Source organism: Bacillus rossius, chromosome 15 (assembly GCF_032445375.1).
Source record: "Bacillus rossius redtenbacheri isolate Brsri chromosome 15, Brsri_v3, whole genome shotgun sequence".
Lineage (NCBI taxonomy): Eukaryota > Metazoa > Arthropoda > Insecta > Phasmatodea > Bacillidae > Bacillus > Bacillus rossius.
This window is the reverse complement of record NC_086342.1, coordinates 40597294-40622591: the sequence shown is the minus strand read 5'-3', so window position 1 is coordinate 40622591 and position 25298 is coordinate 40597294. Positions and strand designations below refer to the sequence as shown.

General features: G+C 35.9%; 1 protein-coding gene across 2 annotated transcripts in view; it reads left to right on the top strand.

The window, feature by feature from the left end:
* LOC134539420 (mediator of RNA polymerase II transcription subunit 16) overlaps window positions 1-16910 on the top strand; it is a 97674-nt gene extending 80764 nt beyond the window's left edge. For both annotated transcript variants that reach the window (XM_063381443.1, XM_063381442.1), the window contains exons 13-14: window positions 10423-10568; window positions 16656-16910. In XM_063381443.1, the coding sequence (XP_063237513.1) occupies window positions 10423-10568; window positions 16656-16776 (267 nt within the window). In that variant the 3' untranslated portion in view covers window positions 16777-16910. The remainder of the gene's footprint in view (window positions 1-10422; window positions 10569-16655) is intronic.
* Window positions 16911-25298: the final 8388 nt, after the last annotated feature.

Below are 25298 nucleotides of genomic sequence, written 5' to 3'. Positions count from 1 at the left end.
GGTTTAGTGGCATTTGGGCAGTGCTGTACGGGGTGTTGCTCGAAAATTGAAATCTGGGATTAAAGCTAACACTCCATTCAACATATTAGCATATCAGCTTCATCTCTTCATACTTTCTTTCTACCTTAAAAAAATTGTAATAATCCAAATTTCGTGATTAATTTCTGTCAAATGGTTCAGTGGCATTTGGTCAGTGCTGTACGGGGTGTTGCTCGAAAATTAAAATCTGGGATTGAAGCTGACACTTAATTCAACATATTAACATATCAGCTTCATCTTTTCATACTTTCTTTCTACCTTAAAAAAATTGTAATAATCCATATTTCGTGATTATATGATGTTTAATGGTTTAGTGGCATTTGGGCAGTGCTGTACGGGGTGTTGCTCGAAAATTAAAATCTGGGATTGAAGCTGACACTTCATTCAACATATTAACATATCAGCTTCATCTCTTCATACTTTCTTTCTACCTTAAAAAAATTGTAATAATCCAAATTTCGTGATTATGTGATGTTAAATGGTTTAGTGGCATTTGGGCAGTGCTGTACGGGGTGTTGCTCGAAAATTAAAATCTGGGATTGAAGCTAACACTTCATTCAACATATTAACATATCAGCTTCATCTCTTCATACTTTCTTTCTACCTTAAAAAAATTGTAATAATCCAAATTTCGTGATTATGTGATGTTAATTGGTTTAGTGGCATTTGGGCAGTGCTGTACGGGGTGTTGCTCGAAAATTAAAATCTGGGATTGAAGCTGACACTTCATTCATCATATTAACATATCAGCTTCATCTCTTAATACTTTCTTTCTACCTTAAAAAAATTGTAATAATCCATATTTCGTGATTATGTGATGTTAAATGGTTTAGTGGCATTTGGGCAGTGCTGTACGGGGTGTTGCTCGAAAATTAAAATCTGGGATTGAAGCTAACACTTCATTCAACATATTAACATATCAGCTTCATCTCTTCATACTTTCTTTCTACCTTAAAAAAATTGTAATAATCCAAATTTCGTGATTATGTGATGTTAAATGGTTTAGTGGCATTTGGGCAGTGCTGTACGGGGTGTTGCTCGAAAATTAAAATCTGGGATTGAAGCTAACACTTCATTCAACATATTAACATATCAGCTTCATCTCTTCATACTTTCTTTCTACCTTAAAAAAATTGTAATAATCCAAATGTCGTGATTATGTGATGTTAAATGGTTTAGTGGCATTTGGGCAGTGCTGTACGGGGTGTTGCTCGAAAATTAAAATATGGGTGTGAAGCTGCCACTTCATTCAACATATTAGCATATCAGCTTCATCACTTCGTTCTTTATTTTTATTTCAAAAAAATTGTAATAATCCAAATTTCGTGATTATGTGATGTTAAATGGTTTAGTGGCATTTGGGCAGTGCTGTACGGGGTGTTGCTCGAAAATTGAAATCTGGGATTAAAGCTAACACTCCATTCAACATATTAGCATATCAGCTTCATCTCTTCATACTTTCTTTCTACCTTAAAAAAATTGTAATAATCCAAATTTCGTGATTAATTTCTGTCAAATGGTTCAGTGGCATTTGGTCAGTGCTGTACGGGGTGTTGCTCGAAAATTAAAATCTGGGATTGAAGCTGACACTTAATTCAACATATTAACATATCAGCTTCATCTTTTCATACTTTCTTTCTACCTTAAAAAAATTGTAATAATCCATATTTCGTGATTATATGATGTTTAATGGTTTAGTGGCATTTGGGCAGTGCTGTACGGGGTGTTGCTCGAAAATTAAAATCTGGGATTGAAGCTGACACTTCATTCAACATATTAACATATCAGCTTCATCTCTTCATACTTTCTTTCTACCTTAAAAAAATTGTAATAATCCAAATTTCGTGATTATGTGATGTTAAATGGTTTAGTGGCATTTGGGCAGTGCTGTACGGGGTGTTGCTCGAAAATTAAAATCTGGGATTGAAGCTAACACTTCATTCAACATATTAACATATCAGCTTCATCTCTTCATACTTTCTTTCTACCTTAAAAAAATTGTAATAATCCAAATTTCGTGATTATGTGATGTTAATTGGTTTAGTGGCATTTGGGCAGTGCTGTACGGGGTGTTGCTCGAAAATTAAAATCTGGGATTGAAGCTGACACTTCATTCATCATATTAACATATCAGCTTCATCTCTTAATACTTTCTTTCTACCTTAAAAAAATTGTAATAATCCATATTTCGTGATTATGTGATGTTAAATGGTTTAGTGGCATTTGGGCAGTGCTGTACGGGGTGTTGCTCGAAAATTAAAATCTGGGATTGAAGCTAACACTTCATTCAACATATTAACATATCAGCTTCATCTCTTCATACTTTCTTTCTACCTTAAAAAAATTGTAATAATCCAAATGTCGTGATTATGTGATGTTAAATGGTTTAGTGGCATTTGGGCAGTGCTGTACGGGGTGTTGCTCGAAAATTAAAATATGGGTGTGAAGCTGCCACTTAATTCAACATATTAGCATATCAGCTTCATCACTTCGTTCTTTATTTTTATTTCAAAAAAATTGTAATAATCCAAATTTCGTGATTATGTGATGTTAAATGGTTTAGTGGCATTTGGGCAGTGCTGTACGGGGTGTTGCTCGAAAATTGAAATCTGGGATTAAAGCTAACACTCCATTCAACATATTAGCATATCAGCTTCATCTCTTCATACTTTCTTTCTACCTTAAAAAAATTGTAATAATCCAAATTTCGTGATTAATTTCTGTCAAATGGTTCAGTGGCATTTGGTCAGTGCTGTACGGGGTGTTGCTCGAAAATTAAAATCTGGGATTGAAGCTGACACTTAATTCAACATATTAACATATCAGCTTCATCTTTTCATACTTTCTTTCTACCTTAAAAAAATTGTAATAATCCATATTTCGATATTATATGATGTTAAATGGTTTAGTGGCATTTGGGCAGTGCTGTACGGGGTGTTGCTCGAAAATTAAAATCTGGGATTGAAGCTGACACTTCATTCAACATATTAACATATCAGCTTCATCTCTTCATACTTTCTTTCTACCTTAAAAAAATTGTAATAATCCAAATTTCGTGATTATGTGATGTTAAATGGTTTAGTGGCATTTGGGCAGTGCTGTACGGGGTGTTGCTCGAAAATTAAAATCTGGGATTGAAGCTAACACTTCATTCAACATATTAACATATCAGCTTCATCTCTTCATACTTTCTTTCTACCTTAAAAAAATTGTAATAATCCATATTTCCTGATTATATGATGTTAAATGGTTTAGTGGCATTTGGGCAGTGCTGTACGGGGTGTTGCTCGAAAATTAAAATCTGGGATTGAAGCTGACACTTCATTCAACATATTAACATATCAGCTTCATCTCTTCATACTTTCTTTCTACCTTAAAAAAATTGTAATAATCCAAATTTCGTGATTATGTGATGTTAAATGGTTTAGTGGCATTTGGGCAGTGCTGTACGGGGTGTTGCTCGAAAATTAAAATCTGGGATTGAAGCTAACACTTCATTCAACATATTAACATATCAGCTTCATCTCTTCATACTTTCTTTCTACCTTAAAAAAATTGTAATAATCCAAATTTCGTGATTATGTGATGTTAATTGGTTTAGTGGCATTTGGGCAGTGCTGTACGGGGTGTTGCTCGAAAATTAAAATCTGGGATTGAAGCTGAAACTTCATTCAACATATTAACATATCAGCTTCATCTCTTAATACTTTCTTTCTACCTTAAAAAAATTGTAATAATCCATATTTCGTGATTATGTGATGTTAAATGGTTTAGTGGCATTTGGGCAGTGCTGTACGGGGTGTTGCTCGAAAATTAAAATCTGGGATTGAAGCTAACACTTCATTCAACATATTAACATATCAGCTTCATCTCTTCATACTTTCTTTCTACCTTAAAAAAATTGTAATAATCCAAATGTCGTTATTATGTGATGTTAAATGGTTTAGTGGCATTTGGGCAGTGCTGTACGGGGTGTTGCTCGAAAATTAAAATATGGGTGTGAAGCTGCCACTTAATTCAACATATTAGCATATCAGCTTCATCACTTCGTTCTTTATTTTTATTTCAAAAAAATTGTAATAATCCAAATTTCGTGATTATGTGATGTTAAATGGTTTAGTGGCATTTGGGCAGTGCTGTACGGGGTGTTGCTCGAAAATTGAAATCTGGGATTAAAGCTAACACTCCATTCAACATATTAGCATATCAGCTTCATCTCTTCATACTTTCTTTCTACCTTAAAAAAATTGTAATAATCCAAATTTCGTGATTAATTTCTGTCAAATGGTTCAGTGGCATTTGGTCAGTGCTGTACGGGGTGTTGCTCGAAAATTAAAATCTGGGATTGAAGCTGACACTTAATTCAACATATTAACATATCAGCTTCATCTTTTCATACTTTCTTTCTACCTTAAAAAAATTGTAATAATCCATATTTCGTGATTATATGATGTTAAATGGTTTAGTGGCATTTGGGCAGTGCTGTACGGGGTGTTGCTCGAAAATTAAAATCTGGGATTGAAGCTGACACTTCATTCAACATATTAACATATCAGCTTCATCTCTTCATACTTTCTTTCTACCTTAAAAAAATTGTAATAATCCAAATTTCGTGATTATGTGATGTTAAATGGTTTAGTGGCATTTGGGCAGTGCTGTACGGGGTGTTGCTCGAAAATTAAAATCTGGGATTGAAGCTAACACTTCATTCAACATATTAACATATCAGCTTCATCTCTTCATACTTTCTTTCTACCTTAAAAAAATTGTAATAATCCAAATTTCGTGATTATGTGATTTTAATTGGTTTAGTGGCATTTGGGCAGTGCTGTACGGGGTGTTGCTCGAAAATTAAAATCTGGGATTGAAGCTGACACTTCATTCAACATATTAACATATCAGCTTCATCTCTTAATACTTTCTTTCTACCTTAAAAAAATTGTAATAATCCATATTTCGTGATTATATGATGTTAAATGGTTTAGTGGCATTTGGGCAGTACTGTACGGGGTGTTGCTCGAAAATTAAAATCTGGGATTGAAGCTGACACTTCATTCAACATATTAACATATCAGCTTCATCTCTTCATACTTTCTTTGTACCTTAAAAAAATTGTAATAATCCAAATTTCGTGATTATGTGATGTTAAATGGTTTAGTGGCATTTGGGCAGTGCTGTACGGGGTGTTGCTCGAAAATTAAAATCTGGGATTGAAGCTAACACTTCATTCAACATATTAACATATCAGCTTCATCTCTTCATACTTTCTTTCTACCTTAAAAAAAAAGTAATAATCCATATTTCGTGATTATATGATGTTAAATGGTTTAGTGGCATTTGGGCAGTGCTGTACGGGGTGTTGCTCGAAAATTAAAATCTGGGATTGAAGCTGACACTTCATTCAACATATTAACATATCAGCTTCATCTCTTCATACTTTCTTTCTACCTTAAAAAAATTGTAATAATCCATATTTCGTGATTATATGATGTTAAATGGTTTAGTGGCATTTGGGCAGTACTGTACGGGGTGTTGCTCGAAAATTAAAATCTGGGATTGAAGCTGACACTTCATTCAACATATTAACATATCAGCTTCATCTCTTCATACTTTCTTTGTACCTTAAAAAAATTGTAATAATCCAAATTTCGTGATTATGTGATGTTAAATGGTTTAGTGGCATTTGGGCAGTGCTGTACGGGGTGTTGCTCGAAAATTAAAATCTGGGATTGAAGCTAACACTTCATTCAACATATTAACATATCAGCTTCATCTCTTCATACTTTCTTTCTACCTTAAAAAAAAAAGTAATAATCCATATTTCGTGATTATATGATGTTAAATGGTTTAGTGGCATTTGGGCAGTGCTGTACGGGGTGTTGCTCGAAAATTAAAATCTGGGATTGAAGCTGACACTTAATTCAACATATTAACATATCAGCTTCATCTTTTCATACTTTCTTTCTACCTTAAAAAAATTGTAATAATCCATATTTCGATATTATATGATGTTAAATGGTTTAGTGGCATTTGGGCAGTGCTGTACGGGGTGTTGCTCGAAAATTAAAATCTGGGATTGAAGCTGACACTTCATTCAACATATTAACATATCAGCTTCATCTCTTCATACTTTCTTTCTACCTTAAAAAAATTGTAATAATCCAAATTTCGTGATTATGTGATGTTAAATGGTTTAGTGGCATTTGGGCAGTGCTGTACTGGGTGTTGCTCGAAAATTAAAATCTGGGATTGAAGCTAACACTTCATTCAACATATTAACATATCAGCTTCATCTCTTCATACTTTCTTTCTACCTTAAAAAAATTGTAATAATCCATATTTCCTGATTATATGATGTTAAATGGTTTAGTGGCATTTGGGCAGTGCTGTACGGGGTGTTGCTCGAAAATTAAAATCTGGGATTGAAGCTGACACTTCATTCAACATATTAACATATCAGCTTCATCTCTTCATACTTTCTTTCTACCTTAAAAAAATTGTAATAATCCAAATTTCGTGATTATGTGATGTTAAATGGTTTAGTGGCATTTGGGCAGTGCTGTACGGGGTGTTGCTCGAAAATTAAAATCTGGGATTGAAGCTAACACTTCATTCAACATATTAACATATCAGCTTCATCTCTTCATACTTTCTTTGTACCTTAAAAAAATTGTAATAATCCAAATTTCGTGATTATGTGATGTTAAATGGTTTAGTGGCATTTGGGCAGTGCTGTACGGGGTGTTGCTCGAAAATTAAAATCTGGGATTGAAGCTAACACTTCATTCAACATATTAACATATCAGCTTCATCTCTTCATACTTTCTTTCTACCTTAAAAAAAAAGTAATAATCCATATTTCGTGATTATATGATGTTAAATGGTTTAGTGGCATTTGGGCAGTGCTGTACGGGGTGTTGCTCGAAAATTAAAATCTGGGATTGAAGCTAACACTTCATTCAACATATTAACATATCAGCTTCATCTCTTCATACTTTCTTTCTACCTTAAAAAAATTGTAATAATCCAAATTTCGTGATTATGTGATGTTAATTGGTTTAGTGGCATTTGGGCAGTGCTGTACGGGGTGTTGCTCGAAAATTAAAATCTGGGATTGAAGCTGACACTTCATTCAACATATTAACATATCAGCTTCATCTCTTCATACTTTCTTTCTACCTTAAAAAAATTGTAATAATCCATATTTCGTGATTATATGATGTTAAATGGTTTAGTGGCATTTGGGCAGTACTGTACGGGGTGTTGCTCGAAAATTAAAATCTGGGATTGAAGCTGACACTTCATTCAACATATTAACATATCAGCTTCATCTCTTCATACTTTCTTTGTACCTTAAAAAAATTGTAATAATCCAAATTTCGTGATTATGTGATGTTAAATGGTTTAGTGGCATTTGGGCAGTGCTGTACGGGGTGTTGCTCGAAAATTAAAATCTGGGATTGAAGCTAACACTTCATTTAACATATTAACATATCAGCTTCATCTCTTCATACTTTCTTTCTACCTTAAAAAAAAAAGTAATAATCCATATTTCGTGATTATATGATGTTAAATGGTTTAGTGGCATTTGGGCAGTGCTGTACGGGGTGTTGCTCGAAAATTAAAATCTGGGATTGAAGCTGACACTTCATTCAACATATTAACATATCAGCTTCATCTCTTCCTACTTTCTTTCTACCTTAAAAAAATTGTAATAATCCAAATTTCGTGATTATGTGATGTTAAATGGTTTAGTGGCATTTGGGCAGTGCTGTACGGGGTGTTGCTCGAAAATTAAAATCTGGGATTGAAGCTTACACTTCATTCAACATATTAACATATCAGCTTCTTCTCTTCATACTTTCTTTCTACCTTAAAAAAATTGTAATATTCCAAATTTCGTGATTATGTGATGTTAAATGGTTTAGTGGCATTTGGGCAGTGCTGTACGGGGTGTTGCTCGAAAATTAAAATCTGGGATTGAAGCTGACACTTCATTCAACATATTAACATATCAGCTTCATCTCTTCATACTTTCTTTCTACCTTAAAAAAATTGTAATAATCCATATTTCGTGATTATATGATGTTAAATGGTTTAGTGGCATTTGGGCAGTGCTGTACGGGGTGTTGCTCGAAAATTAAAATCTGGGATTGAAGCTGACACCTCATTCAACATATTAACATACCAGCTTCATCTCTTCATACTTTCTTTCTACCTTAAAAAAAAAGTAATAATCCAAATTTCGTGATTATGTGATGTTAAATGGTTTAGTGGCATTTGGGCAGTGCTGTACGGAGTGTTGCTCGAAAATTAAAATATGGGTGTGAAGCTGACACTGCATTTAACATATTAGCATATCAGCTTCATCCCTTCGTTCTTTCTTTTTATTTCAAAAAAATTGTAATAATCCAAATTTCGTGATTATGTGATGTCAAATGGTTCAGTGGCATTTGGGCATTGCTGTACGGGGTGTTGCTCGAAAATTAAAATATGGGTGTGAAGCTGACATTTCATTCAACATATTAGCATATCAGCTTCATCCCTTCGTTCTTTCTTTCTATTTCAAAAAAATTGTTTTAATCCAAATTTCGTGATTTTGTTATGTCAAATGGTTTAGAGGCTTTTGGCTATTGCTTTACGGGGTGTGTTCACCATATTTTTTTTTTTTTTTTTTGTGATTTGATATGATGTAAAATATTTATGAAAATTTATTTACGGAAATTCTGAAATTATTTTTGGACAGCCTGTGTTTAAGCTACACCCACTTCTGCGCCATCCTGTACTTAAGCTCCGCCCTCTTTTGTGCTCTTCAGTGGGCTTGCTCCGCCCACTGCTGCGGCATCCTGTGATTTAGCTCCGCCTTCTGGCGCTTGGTAGTTGGAGTGGGGGAATGGAGGGGAAGCAGAATAAATCTGGGATAAAGCCAACTTCACCTCAATCCTTTGATATTAACACGTGCGGGACAGTGGGGTTGGAGTCTACCTTTTTAATAATGTCCACTTTATCTCGCACAGATAATGCCTTCCTTTTTTTAACGCGTTTTTCACCCTTTTTTATGTTCGTATTTCTTATTGAAGCACATTTGCAGCTTAATAACACGAAATTCTTTTTACCGTCAAAAGTAAATAAACGAAAAATAACGAGTCTGGCGCATCAAAGATCACTACATATCATTTAGTATCGCAGTTGCTAAAGCTGGAACGAAAATTTCTTACTTTCTATGGAAAAATTTAGCCCACAGAGTTCTATCTAGTGGTAGTCTTAAAAACCTTACTCGATCAAAATGTCCGAAACGTGAACGATAAAAATGAGACGTAAAAATATTGAATTTGCTGCTATAATGTACATACGTATTTGTGTGGCTGTAATTTATGTTTAATTTTGATAACTTATTAAATGTACACGCGTTCGCCCATTCTTTAACTATGCAGGGAAAACTATTTTTTATTTTCACCAAACTGAGCACCATTTCTGGCTACACGTAGCCTACCGAGGCCACTCGATTACGACTTGTTTATATTATGAACAGTGGACAATAGAGTAGCATATTGGGGAGAAAAACGTTAATGTGATCCAGAATAGACGTTTTGTGAAAATACTTGTAATTATATGAAAATATTTGAGATAAATGTGCATTATGTCGGCAAAATTTGTTCGTGGTACACGGGAAAACGTATCAACATTGACAAAAGTTGTGCGCTATATCCAATAAATTAATACATAACCTCTCATCATTTTGCCGGGACCGAGACGGAAATTCACTATAAACGGGAATTCATTATAGGCGGGTTCACTATAAACGGGTTTATAATATTATGGTTACTATTTTATAAGTTCAAATTAAGCTTTATTTATAAAATTATTTTACTTTAAAAAAACCACAGTGAGAAGGTATATTTATTTCTCACACTGAGATAAAAATGACAATAGTTCCACCCAGCCCCACCCTTGTTGGGGCCATGCCCGTGATATTACACTAAGTGTACATCTGTTGGAAATATTTGTGGCACAACAAAAAAATACCTTGTAGGTTTTAGCCGTGTTAAAATTGAAGAAATAATTGCATATGTTTGCATTATATGTACAGATATCAAAGTAACCAAACATGATGCCAACTAGCGATGGCTACATTTTCATACGCGCTATACAACGGCGACCAAATAGATAAACATTGGAAAAGTGTTTGAAAAATATTCTAATTTATATATTTATTTATTTATTTGTTTGTTTGAGCTTTCAAAAAAACTTATTTTTAAACAGGAGACAAAGTAGCAGGACCGAAACATAAGCCTGCAATGTTGACTCGGGTTAGGAGTCAGGAGCGTAGTGAACTATGTCGGGGGGACGTGGCTGACGGCGGCGGGGGGAGGGGTGTTGCAGCTGCAGTTCGGAGTGGAGCCGGACTGCCTGGGCTTCGTGCCCGACCTGAGCCCCGTGGAGGGCACCATGCAGCCCGACCAGAAGATAGACGGCATCCGCCACATCTACCTGGGCAAGCAGCCGCCCCTCTACAAGCAGTGCTGCAGGTGAGTGCTTAGCCAAGCAGCTAGCATGTGAAAAAGCAGCAGTTGAGTTTTTAGAACAGTTTATGTGTAACCGAGTCAAGCCGAGTCGCCATCATTTAAGTCCGCAGGGCTCCACCTACCATCCGTTGCAAGTAGCATTGTCCATCAAACTGTGGAACCCAGCTCGCAAGATGTTTGGCCTTTCAGGCCTTTCCTTCATCGGGCTGAACAACGACAAGCCTGTTGTGTGTGTATAACTACGAGGGGGTGGTCTGAAACGTTTCCGACCTCAAAGTGCAAATGGCAGCACTCGTCAACAAAAATTGGGGAATGTGTTTGCTCGTGCTTTGGAATGTACTCTTTAAAATTTCAGCCATTTTGGACGTGTACGTATTTATTTTTTAACGATCTTTGCGTGAGGTGATGCACATTTTTTTTTGTGGAATTGTAAAATAGACTATTGAGCTGTTATTAAATAGGTATTTGTTACTTTGAAAGGCCACGAATTAAAGACGAGTTGGACACTGTGTACTGGAACTATGCACCCTCATTTACCTCAGGGATGTTTCGGCCAGCTGAATTCAAACACAGCTGTACCGGCTTTTGGGTTGCGATGAGCGTTTGTGACACCAAAAACTTTGAAAAGGGAATCAGCTCCAAAAAGGCAAATAATGCTCGTTTGGCCGGGAAAGTGGTGGTGACTTTTTCTAGGATAGTCATGGAACTGTCTGAATCAATCATCTTGAAAAAAAGAAAAGCACGACATGAGCATATTCGTAGTACACAACATTACTTGACAAGCTGAATGCAGAAATTGCAGATGATGGTCACATGTGCAAAAACAAAAAAAAATTGTTTCACCAAGTCAATGAACCAGCTCACACCTGAACGATTGTCATGGCAAAAATATACTAATTGCGGTTTGAACTGCTTCACTTTCCTTACTCGCCAAATCTAAACCCAATTGGCTTTTTTTTTATCCCTAGGCTAAACTTTGTGCTCAGAGGACAGAGATTTTTGTCGAATGAGGATGCCATCACCTTCGTAAACAACTACGTATTTTGCAGTGACTACTCAAACTATTGTTAAAAAACAACTGCACGTCCAAAATGGCAAACATCTCTGAGAGTATATTCCAAAGAATCAGCAAACACAATCTCCAATTTTTGTTGACAGGTGCTGTCATCGTCATGTTGAAGTTGGAAACTTTTCAGAAACTCTTAGTGCTTGGAAAGGTCGTGTTTATCATAAATATGTGTAGAATGATTTTTTTAGTTGTTTTTGGTGTAGTATAGTCTAAACATGGGCAGTTTGTTCAGAAACAGCTTGTATGTACTTTTGTAAAAGTATTAGTAGAATTGAATGAGAGGTATTTGTTAGCCATGAATGATGACCAGTTGAATGAATGAAAGATGTAATGTTCGGCGTGGGCTTGGAGCACAAAGAGTTACGATTCTGGGCTCGTAAATCACAGAGTGTTGATTGGTGCGCTAGTTGTCGCACCTCTCCTGGCTGCGTTGGGAGGTGACTTGGAAACCGCTGCCGCCAAAGTCTTTCGGATTTGTAACTGTTTTAAATGATAAATCCATAAGTATCTTACCTACACCCAGTCAAGTTGGCAGTAAATCAGAGGCAAGTTGGCAGTAAACCAGACAAGTTTGTTACAATGTAATAACCAATCTACTAAAAAATTTTTAATTTATTTTTAATGACCATTAAGGCTCAGTCTCAGTCATGAGAAATTGTCCTTGCGGCACTCTGGCCGTTGAGGGGTGGAAAGATGAGCAGAATTCACAACACAATGCCTTACCCCCTCTCTAGACCAGCGAGGGAGGTAGGTTTTCCTTCGCCCCTTGGTTACCCTTCTCCCCTCGTCAACGCATGGAACCGGTATTTACGGACTGCACCCTCCCCCTCTTCCTACCTGTAGGTTGTTATCTCACAGGCTACCGGGAGGGAAAATCCTTTCGTCTGGCCAAGGCTCAGTAGCCTCGCATTTCAGACGTGTGATTTGTCACGGCTACTATTGGTAACCCACCGCGGCAGTCAGAAGGTGTCGTCTGCGTGTCATTCTGTTCTGTTTTGATATATTTTGTATAGACCTAGTAACACATGATTTTGCCCTGGTTTTATAACTGGTTTGTTTTTATATCTCAGCGCTATGGATAAGTATATCAGTATAAATAGTTTTCCAATAACATATTGGGAAAAAATAATAAAAAATTTAAAAAAAGATAGAAATTTATCTTATTTTCAGTAATTATGGTGTTTATAAGATCTTGTTTGGCTAGCCTTGCGTTGCATTCCTACTCCAGACATTACAATCTGTAAGTGCGAGGTTTACTTTTACCAATGCCAAACAGCAAATCGACACATAAACACATTGCATTTCTTGACAACACTGTAACGTTGTCATGTAATTTTCATAACACGTCAAATTCGGCCATTAAAAATACTTAAAGGAAACTACGCAGGCAAGATTTAAATATGCGCTTTTTGACTATTTTCACAATTTTGTTTTCTTTTCATATACTAAATAGAATAAAATCTAAAGGATCATCCATAGATAATAAATGTTTAAATTTTATTTGAAAAAGAAACTTAATCCCACACCGTTTACTTCCTGAGATACGCGCATATGCATACAAGCTGAGTCTCACTAAAAAAAAAACTACGTCCCAAGTCCTCTTGAATAGATGTATGGGAACGTTTTCAGTTTTCTGTATAATTAGTTTTAAGACGCAGTAATTTACAATAAAAGAATGTAAACATCAACGCAAGTTAGTCTCCAAATGAAAAAAATTGTCCGATTACATGTAAAATGTCAAAGAACCATATTCTAAACTTATCCGCTTAAATGTCATGCTGTAAACAAGGGAGCGTGAAAATGTTCTGCATTTCATGGAGTAAAGCGGGAGTACAAATTCGATTATATATATAAAGAAATAAAATCGTACAGATTTGGTACTTACTACACCAGAAAGTGAACTATAGTTGTTTCTGTAAGATCTCTTCCCCCGGCAGTAACAGCTACAACTGTGAGTAATGGATTGCCATCATGTTCTTTGTGACCACGTTTCTTGGCCTCTTCAATTTCTTCCTTCACAGCTGTTTTCATTTCAGCTTGCGCAGCCTTCGCCCAATGTTCCTCCAAATTGTCATATTTTTTAAATGTGTTAGGTGACATTCATGGGATATCCATTTTAGTCATAATTTATTCTAGCTGAGACTGTCCTCCGCCAGTACTTATTGATGCTGACACTGCAGCAGTGTTTACATCCATGGATTTAGAGCTCCGTTTTATATTCGTCCAAACGGTGGATTTCAAATCGCCCAATTGGCATTTGAGTACTCTTCCCGAATTCAGGCCTTCTCTTTTCTCAGAAATGGGAATCATATTTTTCAATGAACAATGAAAGGGAATGTGATCATCTAAGGTTTTTAACAGTTGGAAAAGGAAACCGATATCAACAATACTTCTACCTTTAAAGGAATATGCACATTTCTGTGTACTCGTATCAACATCATTGATGTTTCTGGAAAAAAACAAAGGATATACGGACAATGATAAATGCGTACTGCGAAGTGCAATAGAAAACAGTTTATTTATATGGTTGCTATTAAATACCTAAAAAAAAAATTATAAACAGTACGCTGGTACAATTTGTTTGTAAATAGTTATATGCAAATAGTTTCCCCTCGTCAATACTAACACAACGCAGTTTATAACTGTCGGCGAGTACGTTTAGTTTCAGGGACATACAGTCAGGTAGGGACAATTTTCAAATGTAGATTTCAAAAGACCTAATCTTACCGTGAACAGCCTACACGGTAAAACAATACATACAGTAAAAAATGTTTTATACTTTTTTAAAAAAAATTCGAAACTAGCTGGCAAGAATTTTATGGTGACAATACACATTATTTACAATATTCATTTTACAAGTAATTTGTGTGTGGTCTACCAGCATCATATATCTTGTCGAATTGTCGAGTGAAAATATTTCTTTTAAATGTTTGGCTATAATTTATTTTTAAAATCGCAAAATTCTGTATGTGTAATTTTATACATTTTTGAAGTAGCTAATACCGCCATAGATAAGTGTAAATTATCTAATTTAAGTAATTACCTTAGTTTGTATTATTGCACTTCTGTTAAAATAATAATAATAGTTTAAGAAATTAAAAAACATGCTTTGATAGAAAAACAGACTAAAGAGTAAAAATAAATAGTTTAAAAAACTACCAATACACGCTTTAATAGAAAACCAAACTAAAATAAAGAGTATAACATAATTTTTAATAAATTTAAATTAAGAATAGTGTGACTATCAAAAACCATTATTTAATTTTAAAAATGCGTGGGGTGCTTTTTATGATATTTCCATAATGACTCTACTTTTACCAATATCTGTCAATAAAATATTACAACAATTGACATCAAGCACCCCACGTTTTTTTACAATAATTTATTTTTGTTTATCATACTATTCTTAATTTAAATTTATTGAAAATTATTTTCTACTTTTTGGTTTGGTTTTCTATTAATGCGTGTTTTTTATTTATATTTTTAATTTTTAGTTTGGTTTTCTATCAAAGCGTGTTTTTTAGTTTTTAAATTATTATTTAATGTTTACTTTTTAGTTTGGTTTTCTATTAAAGCGTGTTTTTTTTTTAGTTTTCAAACTATTATTTATTTTTACATTTTAGATCAATTTATCATTAATGTGTGGTTTTTAATTTTAAACAATAATTTATTAAGCTCCCTCTGGAAACTTTATTTCATACGAGTACATGGTGCAAGACACTACCGTGTCTCCGGGTATAAAAAATCGCTAATCCTGAAGATCCTGATCAGGATAATGGGTCAAACTGGTACTTTGTATAGAATGAAACTCGGTGGTGCTTTGTCGTCTCGAGCTAAACAGGGTCCGCTCCCGCGCCGACGAAGTTAAAACAATAAAACTAATACCTGGAACGCGGGAAAGACATAATCCACCCGGCCGACCACTTTGTGCATCTTCGTGTATTGTCGGAAGCAAAAAAAAAAAAAAAAAGAGGGTCGCAGGTAAGTTGTGGCCACAGCGGGTGGTACCCCACCCCCTAAACCTCCCTCGCGAAAGTCCAAGCTCTCGCTCTGCCGGAGCGCGGAGGGGAAGGATATTGCCGGTGGTGGGGGAACAGATCTCGGGGTCGCGCGTTCTTGAAGCAAACGCCGGAACTAAATATATATATTTGAAATACTGTTTATAAGCAAACCATCTATCGAATGTACACAAATGTGTATATATTCAATATCGTCGTAATATTTCCAATAGCTGTATTGTAAAATAAAACCATTTTTTGATGATTAAAAAATGAACAAATATAACATTTTTTAAAAATTATTAAAAACAGTTAAGCCGCTAACTTTTACTATGCAGCCAATGTCAACAATGTCTACTTGCTGTAGAAAAATTAATTTGATGTTTTAAGATGTTTCTAATCTGTGCTAAGAGTGCAGCAAAATGAACACTTTTTCCCATTGTATATCTGCTATGAGACCGAGCCTTAAAATAAAGTTAGCGCTCTTTAAGGGGCCCGCCTAGTCAGGGATGTACGTATATGTGTTGGTGGGGCGGGATGAGGAGTGGGACGTTCGCTGGTGGAAGGTGAGCTCCCATTTCAAGTTCATTCATATTAAAGGCTTACATCTGGTAAAAGTGCGCGCCAAAACTAGGACAGCACTGGTAAGAGAGAGATAAGGACCATTAAAATGCACACTGCCAACTAAGGATGAGAGGAAAGCTGTAGTGTCGAAACGTGACGGGAGACACACTGGGGCTAGTAATCGGAAAACAAGCCATGGTGTGTGTGTGTGTGTGTGTCTCTCTCTCTCTTTCTCTCTCTCTTCCTCTCTTCCTCTCTTCCTCTCTCTCTCTCTCTCTTCCTCTCTTCCTCTCTTCCTCTCTTCCTCTCTTCCTCTCTTCTTCTCTTCTTCTCTTCTTCTCTTCTTCTCTTCCTCTCTTTCTCTCTTTCTCTCTCTCTCTCTCTCTCTTTGTGTGTGCATATGTGCTGTGTGTGTGCGTGCGTGCGTGCGGGCGGTCACGGCCGGGACGTGTGTTGCAGGTGCTCGGAGAAGGCCCAGGTGCACTGCACTTCGCGGCTGGCGGCCGTGCGAGCGTGGGACCAGCGCTGGATCCGAGCCTGCCATTGTGGTGGCCTCTGGTGGATCCACCGGTTCACCTGAGAGCCCCCACGACCAGCCGGCCATGGGCAACGGCCTCGGTTGTGAGGTGCGACAGTGAACATTGGCACCAACGTAACTGGTGATGACATTACTACAGTTGGCACTACAGTAAAATGAACATATTTTTGTTTCAACAGCCGGTCTCAATTTTTTTTTGTCTGCCAGAATGTTATTCTGTAGGTTGAGTGACTTGTATCCATGTGTCAGTCACAAGGAAGCTACGAAATTGCTACGAACCAGCATTTGACTGAGCCCCATTTCTCCAAATTTTCGACTCTAAAAAAGGGAAGGGGGCCTATAAGCGAATTTGGAGGAAAAAATAGATTTTTCTTTTTTTCAGGTACGAAAAACTAACTTTTAATAAAAGCAAAAGGAAATACAGCCACCACTTATTTAAACACCAATTAAATTTTGATTAAATGAAACAGCTGGCGGAACGACTGGCAAGTCGTGCGTCTTTGTTCTAATGAGGGAGGGTGGGGGTGGCAGCGACGTGGCAGGAGGGAGAGAGAGGCAGCGCTGCAGCAGGGGGGGAGGGAGAGGCAGAGGCAGAAGCGTGGGTTAACCTCCCTCCTGCCAGCTAGCCAGCCAACCAGACACCACTTCCCTTCCTCCTTCACTTCCCCTCTTTTTCCCCTCTTCTCCGACAACACTGCACATCAACACAAGCGCGCGAGTCCAGCTTTCTTTATCTTTATGTCGTCTGAGATACGACTAACTGTGTACGTCTGTCACGCCTCACGACAGTCCTACTGAGAGCGGACAAACTATAATACCAGTCTCTGTATCACTGCCGCTTACAAAATCACCTCCAGCCGCTCACAATACATGGCTTGCTGTTTGATGCATGCCAAGCTGCTCTGCCCTCAGATAAACCCAGAAAAACACGTTTTTAAATTTTTTTTTCAAAAATGTTTACAAAACAAGGAGGGGCGGCGTATAATGCGGGCGGGGCCTTTACGCGAGCAAATACAGTATTTACCTTCAAAATCAAACATTATTCATTATTTCACTTTATTTGAAATTTAAGTGACATGAGCATCATTGCATTGAAATTTTATTTTTGCAATTATCATTTTAAGAGTATTTTATAATTATACCAAGGTTTTTCTTATTGCCAAGACATGTTACAACAAATAAATACAATAATTATTTTTATGTGAGCTTAACCAAAGCATTTATTGTTAACTTTAATATTGTAATATTTGAAATTGTCATATTGGTGCTTGTTTTGTGACTTTTATTTATTTTGTAAAATAAAAGGAAATTTGGAGTCATTCATTAGTAATGTTTATTTGTAATAATGTCTCTTAAACATGGCAGTGATTTTCTTCATTAAGTAGGCCTGTGCAAATGTTAAAATTGTTGAATATGAATAATAAACTATTTTATTCTATTCAACCTCTAATACTAACACTTCGCAATAACACATATTTGTTTGTTTACAAATATTTACTTTGGCATAACCATGAATTTATTGTAAACCAACATTCATTGTTGAGATTAAGTCATTTGTGCAATATAAATACTTTTTTTTTAATATTTGAATAGGACTTCGTAATCAAAAACATGAATAATAAGTGATGTTTTAAACATGGAACAAGTATTCAAAGTTATTTTTCCACTACTTTCTCACTAAACAGTAATGGAAAAATTGTGTGAACGATTAAAACTCTGCATGTTTGTCATTTCAAACAAAATATTATTTGTATTCATTTCGGCATATGCACCAGAAGTGGGAAAAAATAAATAAACATCAACAACCATGGACTATAACATTATAACACCACCAAATGTCGACACTCCATTGTGATGGCCATTTTCAAAATTTGTGTGGCTAATCCCTGTCGGAAGAGCCACGCCCAAAATCACCATCGAGCCCTTCAAAATAATATATTCAAGATTTCCGGTCTACCTTCCATCATTGTTTCCAACAATGCCACAAATAAAAAAAACTCAATTATTTTAAAATTAAAAAAAGGGTGCGCCTATAATGCACATGATTGGAACAAAAAGTAAACATAATTTCAATAGCGTATGAATTGATATTCACAATTGATCTAACACCATGTGATACAGTAGCAGCGTACTTGCTGTATGTATCTGTGATGAAACAGACTTTGCAATCCAAAAATATATTTTTAAAAATGTGTGCATGGAGTCCAAATGTGACATAAGTGAAACTTCCTTCTCATTAGCTATAGATAGGGATAACTTACTAATATTTGTTAATAGAACAAGATATAACAATTGAGAATAGTAAGGATGTGGGTATGATCTCAAGTGATATAACACTGAAGCTGTTGCTTCGTTCGTAGCTCCCCACGCGGCCTAGCATTCCCCACCCTCGTTCCCCTCCGCTGCTTCTACGGTAGATTTCCCTCTCCATTTCCACCTTCCACCCCTTTTTAGTTCTCCTCCGCCGCACTAGCGCCATCTGTCGGCTACTGCTATATGAGCTCCTGTATGAGCTTGTCTCGGGTCATTCGGTTGCGGTCGGAGAGTGAGGTCGGGTCAGTATCGGCAGTGGCGTTGAACGAAAACAGTAGATCGTAAGTGCATGCACGATATGGCCGTGCCTTTATTTGGCCATTTTACATAGCCCGTAGATTTCTTAACGTAACTCGCCATAGCTGTTTGATGCTATTGGGCTGTAAATTCTTGTGCCCCGCCGATCTGCCTGCTGTTTGGTTGTGTGGCTTGCATTGCCACTAGTTCGTCTTTCCTTAATAGCATTTCTTGCTTTTAACGTAATGCGTCCGCACTTGTATGACGCCGAGTTTTTCTGTTGAGCAGTGATGTTGGGCAGTATTGTTAAATTTGTTTTTCCTAAGACGAGCCTGATTGCTGGCTTGTTAGATGGTTGGCAAAAATCAGATACGTCACTGGGAACAAATTGGGGAACTAGCGTGACAAAGATGAAGTGAGAGTGTGCTGTGAATGGAAAGAATTTAAGGTTTAGCTACAAAGTTACTGCTAAAATAATAATTTAAATTAGGGATGGGGCGACCGAATCCAATATCCGCCGAATCCGCCGAATCCTAGGGATTCGAAGCTTCGGCAGGTCTGATATAGGATTCGTCAAAGGATTCGGTTTTTTACTATTTACGGAAAAAAATAATACAGTAAAACTCGCTTACGAGGTCCCGCATGGTAGGTTTTTCCGTATAAAGCGTTTAAATTGCCCGAGGTCTCATCATTTACGCCGTTAAATGTGTGATATAAAGACCGTTAAAAATGTTTCTGAAGCTTGCTGTCACAAATAATGGTGCACGTAAATATGAAGAAAAAACAAATGAACAACAACATACGAAGAAATATGGATGATGTACCATAACTACAGTACAAACCCAATAGTTATTTTAAGATAATTACCATAAAAAGAACAAGATTCTTTGTAGAATACCATAACTACTACAGAAGCATGATAGCTACCATATTTGCACTATAGTTACCGTAACAACCGAGATAGTAATGTATTATTTATTTATGACATATTAAATTAAAGAACATTGTTAAAAAAAAAAGTATGTTAAACTTTGATATGTACGGTTGGCATGTTGCTAAGAAATAATGCGATCTGAAAGAATGCAGAACTACTACGAAAAGTGAAAATGGTACTCGTGGATTTTTAGGTTATGGCAGTCTCTTTCGTTTTTCAGTAATATCGGCCGAAAATTAACAAGCGTACACTATCGGAAGTCGGCAGAAATGCCGATCAGGGTCTCCACAGTTAGTACTTTCGTACTAGATCTAGTACTTTTATAACTTTATTAGTGGTTTAGTACAGATCTAGTACATTTTTCTTTAATATAATAATATTATTGTAACTCCAATATGTTTTATTATTAAGCGTAATTATTTTTAAAAAACTATGGAATGTATGGGTGTGTGGTGTGAAATTTAAATTTGAGCATTGCAATGTCATAATAACTTCCTAAATTGTTAAAAACCATAACAAATTATAATTTAGTACTTTTTTTTCTAATCTAGTACTTTTTTCTCGCCTAAGTTGGTACGCAATATTTTTTTCCTTGTGGAGACCCTGATGCCGATTCAACTAAATATTGGCAAAATCGGCTTCTTCAGTACAGCTCTACATTTGATGACATGAGTAAACATATTTCAGACTTCAGGATATTGAAAAAGACTTTAATTTCCATGTAGGTTTATTGTGTGTATTTTTTTTTTGCAAGTGTAAATTGAATTAAGTAAAATGCATTTATTTTTATTACTTTCAATTTATTAAACTTTAATGACCAGTTACAGATATTTATGACACTAATTTTGAGGTTAAGCAATTTTACTAAAGCATTCCAGCCACGCAGGTTGCCAGCGAGAGATGCTTCTCTTCTGCTGGAAACACTATCTCCAATCGTAGAGCTAATTTAACTCCTGAACGTGCAGAATAAATAATTGTTCTGCATGATAGATTAAAGAACAGAATTTAATACTCTGTGACAATCTCTCTCAGAATTATTGTGAGGAAAAGTGGAAATGTTAAAACAATGTGAATGTACTTTTCAAACAACATGATTTTTGGTGCTAAGTTTGTTGAAGCTCAGTAAGGACTTCAGAAAAATTGACAAGGATGAAATTTTTCCAAAGATATGTTACATTTACACAAACATATACTTGGTTATGTTAGTTGGATGATATCAGTTACTAATGAACCAATGGAAACAGGTAAAAGTCAATGGAAAAAAATGTTTTTTTTTCTAGCAGTGCAAAATGTAAACACACTCTGTGCATAGTTACCCAAAATTAATAAGCCCACTTCATTTTAATACTTTATTCAAACATTATACTAAGTTTAAGATAAAAATAATTTCCCAAAAGTGTAACTGTACCACAAAAGCTCGAGCTCGGCTAGAAGTAAAATTCTTAGGCTCGCAGACCTCTAGTTATTTATAGAAAAAATCCTAACCGCTAATCTGTACTAAAACTGAAATTTCTCAAGAAAAATTTTTTGTCTTTATATACACTTATTCCAGAAATGTACCAAACTACATGTAATAAAGTCAAGGGACTTTTAGTGCAAGCAGAATACATCTCACGTACATTAGATATGTGGATATCATCTGTTAAAAGATTCGGGTTTGGGTTCGAGATTCGGCAAATCCAGTCTAGGATTTGAGTTAGGATTCGGATTCGAGGAAATCAGGATTCGCCCCATCCCTAATTTAAATATTCTAATTTGCAATTGTACCAAAAAATGCTAATTGGTGGCACATGCTTGAAAGGTTTTGTATAGGTTTCTAGTGCACAATCATTCATTATTAGTTTAATGCACAATGTCATTGCATGGTTAGAATTAGTAAGGCCCCACGTTTACAATCTAATACAGTCTCACCCTGAGGTGATTCCATACTAACTTCATTCAGTTTGTGAGGAGCAAGAGTACGTCGTGCCACGAGCCACTGCTCTAGAACTGGGGAAAGCCATGTCCATAGGTTGCATAAGTACGAGTGTTGAGTATTTGAACAAACCTGCTCTTACCAGATCATATGTGTACAATCAATAGTAGTATGTAAATGGGCGTCCAAGCACAGGCTTCAGGCTGTGGTGGCGGTGCCGTGGAGCCTGCCGATTGCTCTGACGTCACGGCGGCCATTTTGGACTCAAAAATTCCTCAAAAATGACCCAAATTGACTCAAAAATTACCGTTTTGAGGAAAAATTTCTTGTTTTATTCCTCAAAAATTCAAAAATTAGGATTTTGATAAACCTCTAAAGTATTTTGCCTTAGAAAGAACACAAAATCCTAAAATAGGCTTAAGCATCCATGTCTACAGCCTCCGATAAGCCTCTGACGTCATCTAGGATTATGACAAAACCGTTGCAATTTCCGTTACGGATGCCAACTTTTAAATATTTATTTACTATCCGATTTTAATGAAAAAAAAATGTTAAAATTTATAAACATATTAAATTAATAAAATTTTAATAAAATAATTTTAAAAACATACAATTACAACATGGAGATCCTCGGATCGATCCCGGTGAGAGCAAAAAAATAAAAACGGCGACCGATCCTTCCCTCATAGTGGCTGCTGGCAGACTGACCCCCCACACTTTTTTCATAGCATATATATCATCAGGTAGTATGAAGTCATGTCCGCCATCTTGAAAATCCGTAATTTTAATGCTATAGATTCGGGAAAAATTCCAAAATTCATTAAATAAATTTTTAATCAATATTCTGATTAATTCGATCGATTCCTGTCCTTCGTTCAATCCCTGGATGATGCACAAAATTATAATTTTATGTAAAAAATAATAATTTCAATAAATCATATTCAAAATTCTTAAAGAGGCTTAAAATCCTATACTACCAGCCTCCAGTAAGCCGTTAGGTCCACCATCTTGGAAATTTGTATTTATTGATCCATAAATTTATAAAAAAATTATTAAATTCATAAAAAATTCAATCATTAATCCACCTATAGAATTGATACTTGATTCGATCTCTGGGCGATACAAAACAACTTTAATTTTAAAAAAATACCACTAAAGTGACGTTTGAGAAAATAAAAACACCACAAGTTCTTTGAAAAAACAAAAAAATTTATTACATAAATTCTACACTACTAGTACTAGTACAAAAAAAAACAATCAATTTACTAAAGTCTAGAGCATTTCTCGATTTAAATAGCCTTTTTAATGTACGAAGTAAGTGCTCTACATGACTGTAAATGTCTATTCAGTTTATCAGGTTCGAAAATTGGTACACCACAATTTTCACACAGAGAATTATCAATTTCAATTAGGGGGGTACGGAGTACCCTATGCTTGCAATGTTAATATAGGCTTTACATAAATAACATTTTAGATAAATCTGTGAAAGCTATTTGTTCCAGATATTTACAGGTTGTAAGTATATATTTCATACTGATGCTGAAATAACAGTATAACAAAACAATGTAAATTTAAAATTTTATAATTTTTTTTAACTTTTGTTGTAATTTTTCTTTCATATTTTGAGGTTATATAATTTTTTTTATTATTGTGAATATTTTTCATAGATATTATTTCAGTATGCATAGAACCACATTATCAAGACATTCTGTTAGTTTCGTCTCCCAGCATTAAACCAAATTCAAGAAAATGTACCTTAAAGTTTGAAAAAAAATGTTTTTAGAAAATGGCCTTCAAAGTTGGCTATCAGTGCATGCCTTCTCCATAACTAGGATTGTCAATGTCCTCTTCCATTTCACTCTCAAGCTTCCTTTTGGCATTCCGCGTAGCCTGTCTGATCTTTTTGTGCAAATTTCTGACTCTCATTTCAGCTTGCCTAAGTCTTTCTAAGTAAATTTGTAGCATAGCATCAACAGTGCGAGAGCCAATACTCAACCCCAGTTCTTCCAATACCATACATTTTGTAATATTTCCTTGATTGAATGAAGCTACCACATCATAAACACCAAAATGAAGGGTCTTTATTTGTACAATCACAGTTTTGGGCAACCTACTCCATATGACGCTATTCACACATTAATTTGGATTTTGAGTACGACCATGAAGACAATTTTGCAGGAGATTGATCTCTGACAGATCCCGAAAAATTGGTTTTACCTCTTCCACTATGGCGAATAGTAAACTGTGAGGATGGTTATAAGTTTCTCCTGTAATTTTTCCTCTGTTATATTTACACCATGATTCTTCTCATTTTGGACACAAAGCATGTTGCGATGATGTCGATTAAATGTGACCAAACAGAGCCCAGGCAGCTGTCCTCATTTTCACCACACTTTCAGTATTCTGTCTTATTGCAAGTCCATAATAATTTGGGATAATATCAATGGTGGAGTCTGTCAGTCTGTTTTTACCATCTAGTGATCTTCCATCACTCAACTTTTTTCCTTTCATGCTTGTTTTCAGTCGTTTCAGTCTTGAACCCATTCACTTTTGAACATATCCAACACATTCCAGTTCTGTAATCTGTACACACTCGCCATATGGTTTCATTTCTTCAATTGCCTTGAATGCTTTTGAGTCACCATCCCCAAAATAACACACATATCTTGTATTATACAGTGACAGTGAACGCTCAAAAATCTCTTTCACTCCAGAAACCTCCATACCACCACTAGATCCACTGTAGTTTGATGAACACCGCTCTCCATGATGATTTCCTGGTAATACTTTGCATTTGCAGTGTTTAGACATGATTGCAATGTCATGTTGTGGCCGGGGGTTGTTCGGACGGCTTTGAGGTGATATGTTAGTGGGCGCCACCACGTGGTGAGGCACGTGGACCCGGTGAGACTCCTAACTCGGGGCGTGACGTCGCCCATGTGAGGCGTGATTTTACCCCCTGAAAACACCTAGCACTAATTCCTGCCCGCTCTTAGCGTCGGGCACGCTATTATCTACGCAGTGGGCTCTCAGGCGTCCCACACGCCGTCACACTCCACGTGGTCATACAGATTTAAATAATAAAATAATACGTTAGATTTACACACCTAATTTATTCGGCGAATGCAACTCACACATGTACATGATTGAAACTGTTTAAAACGC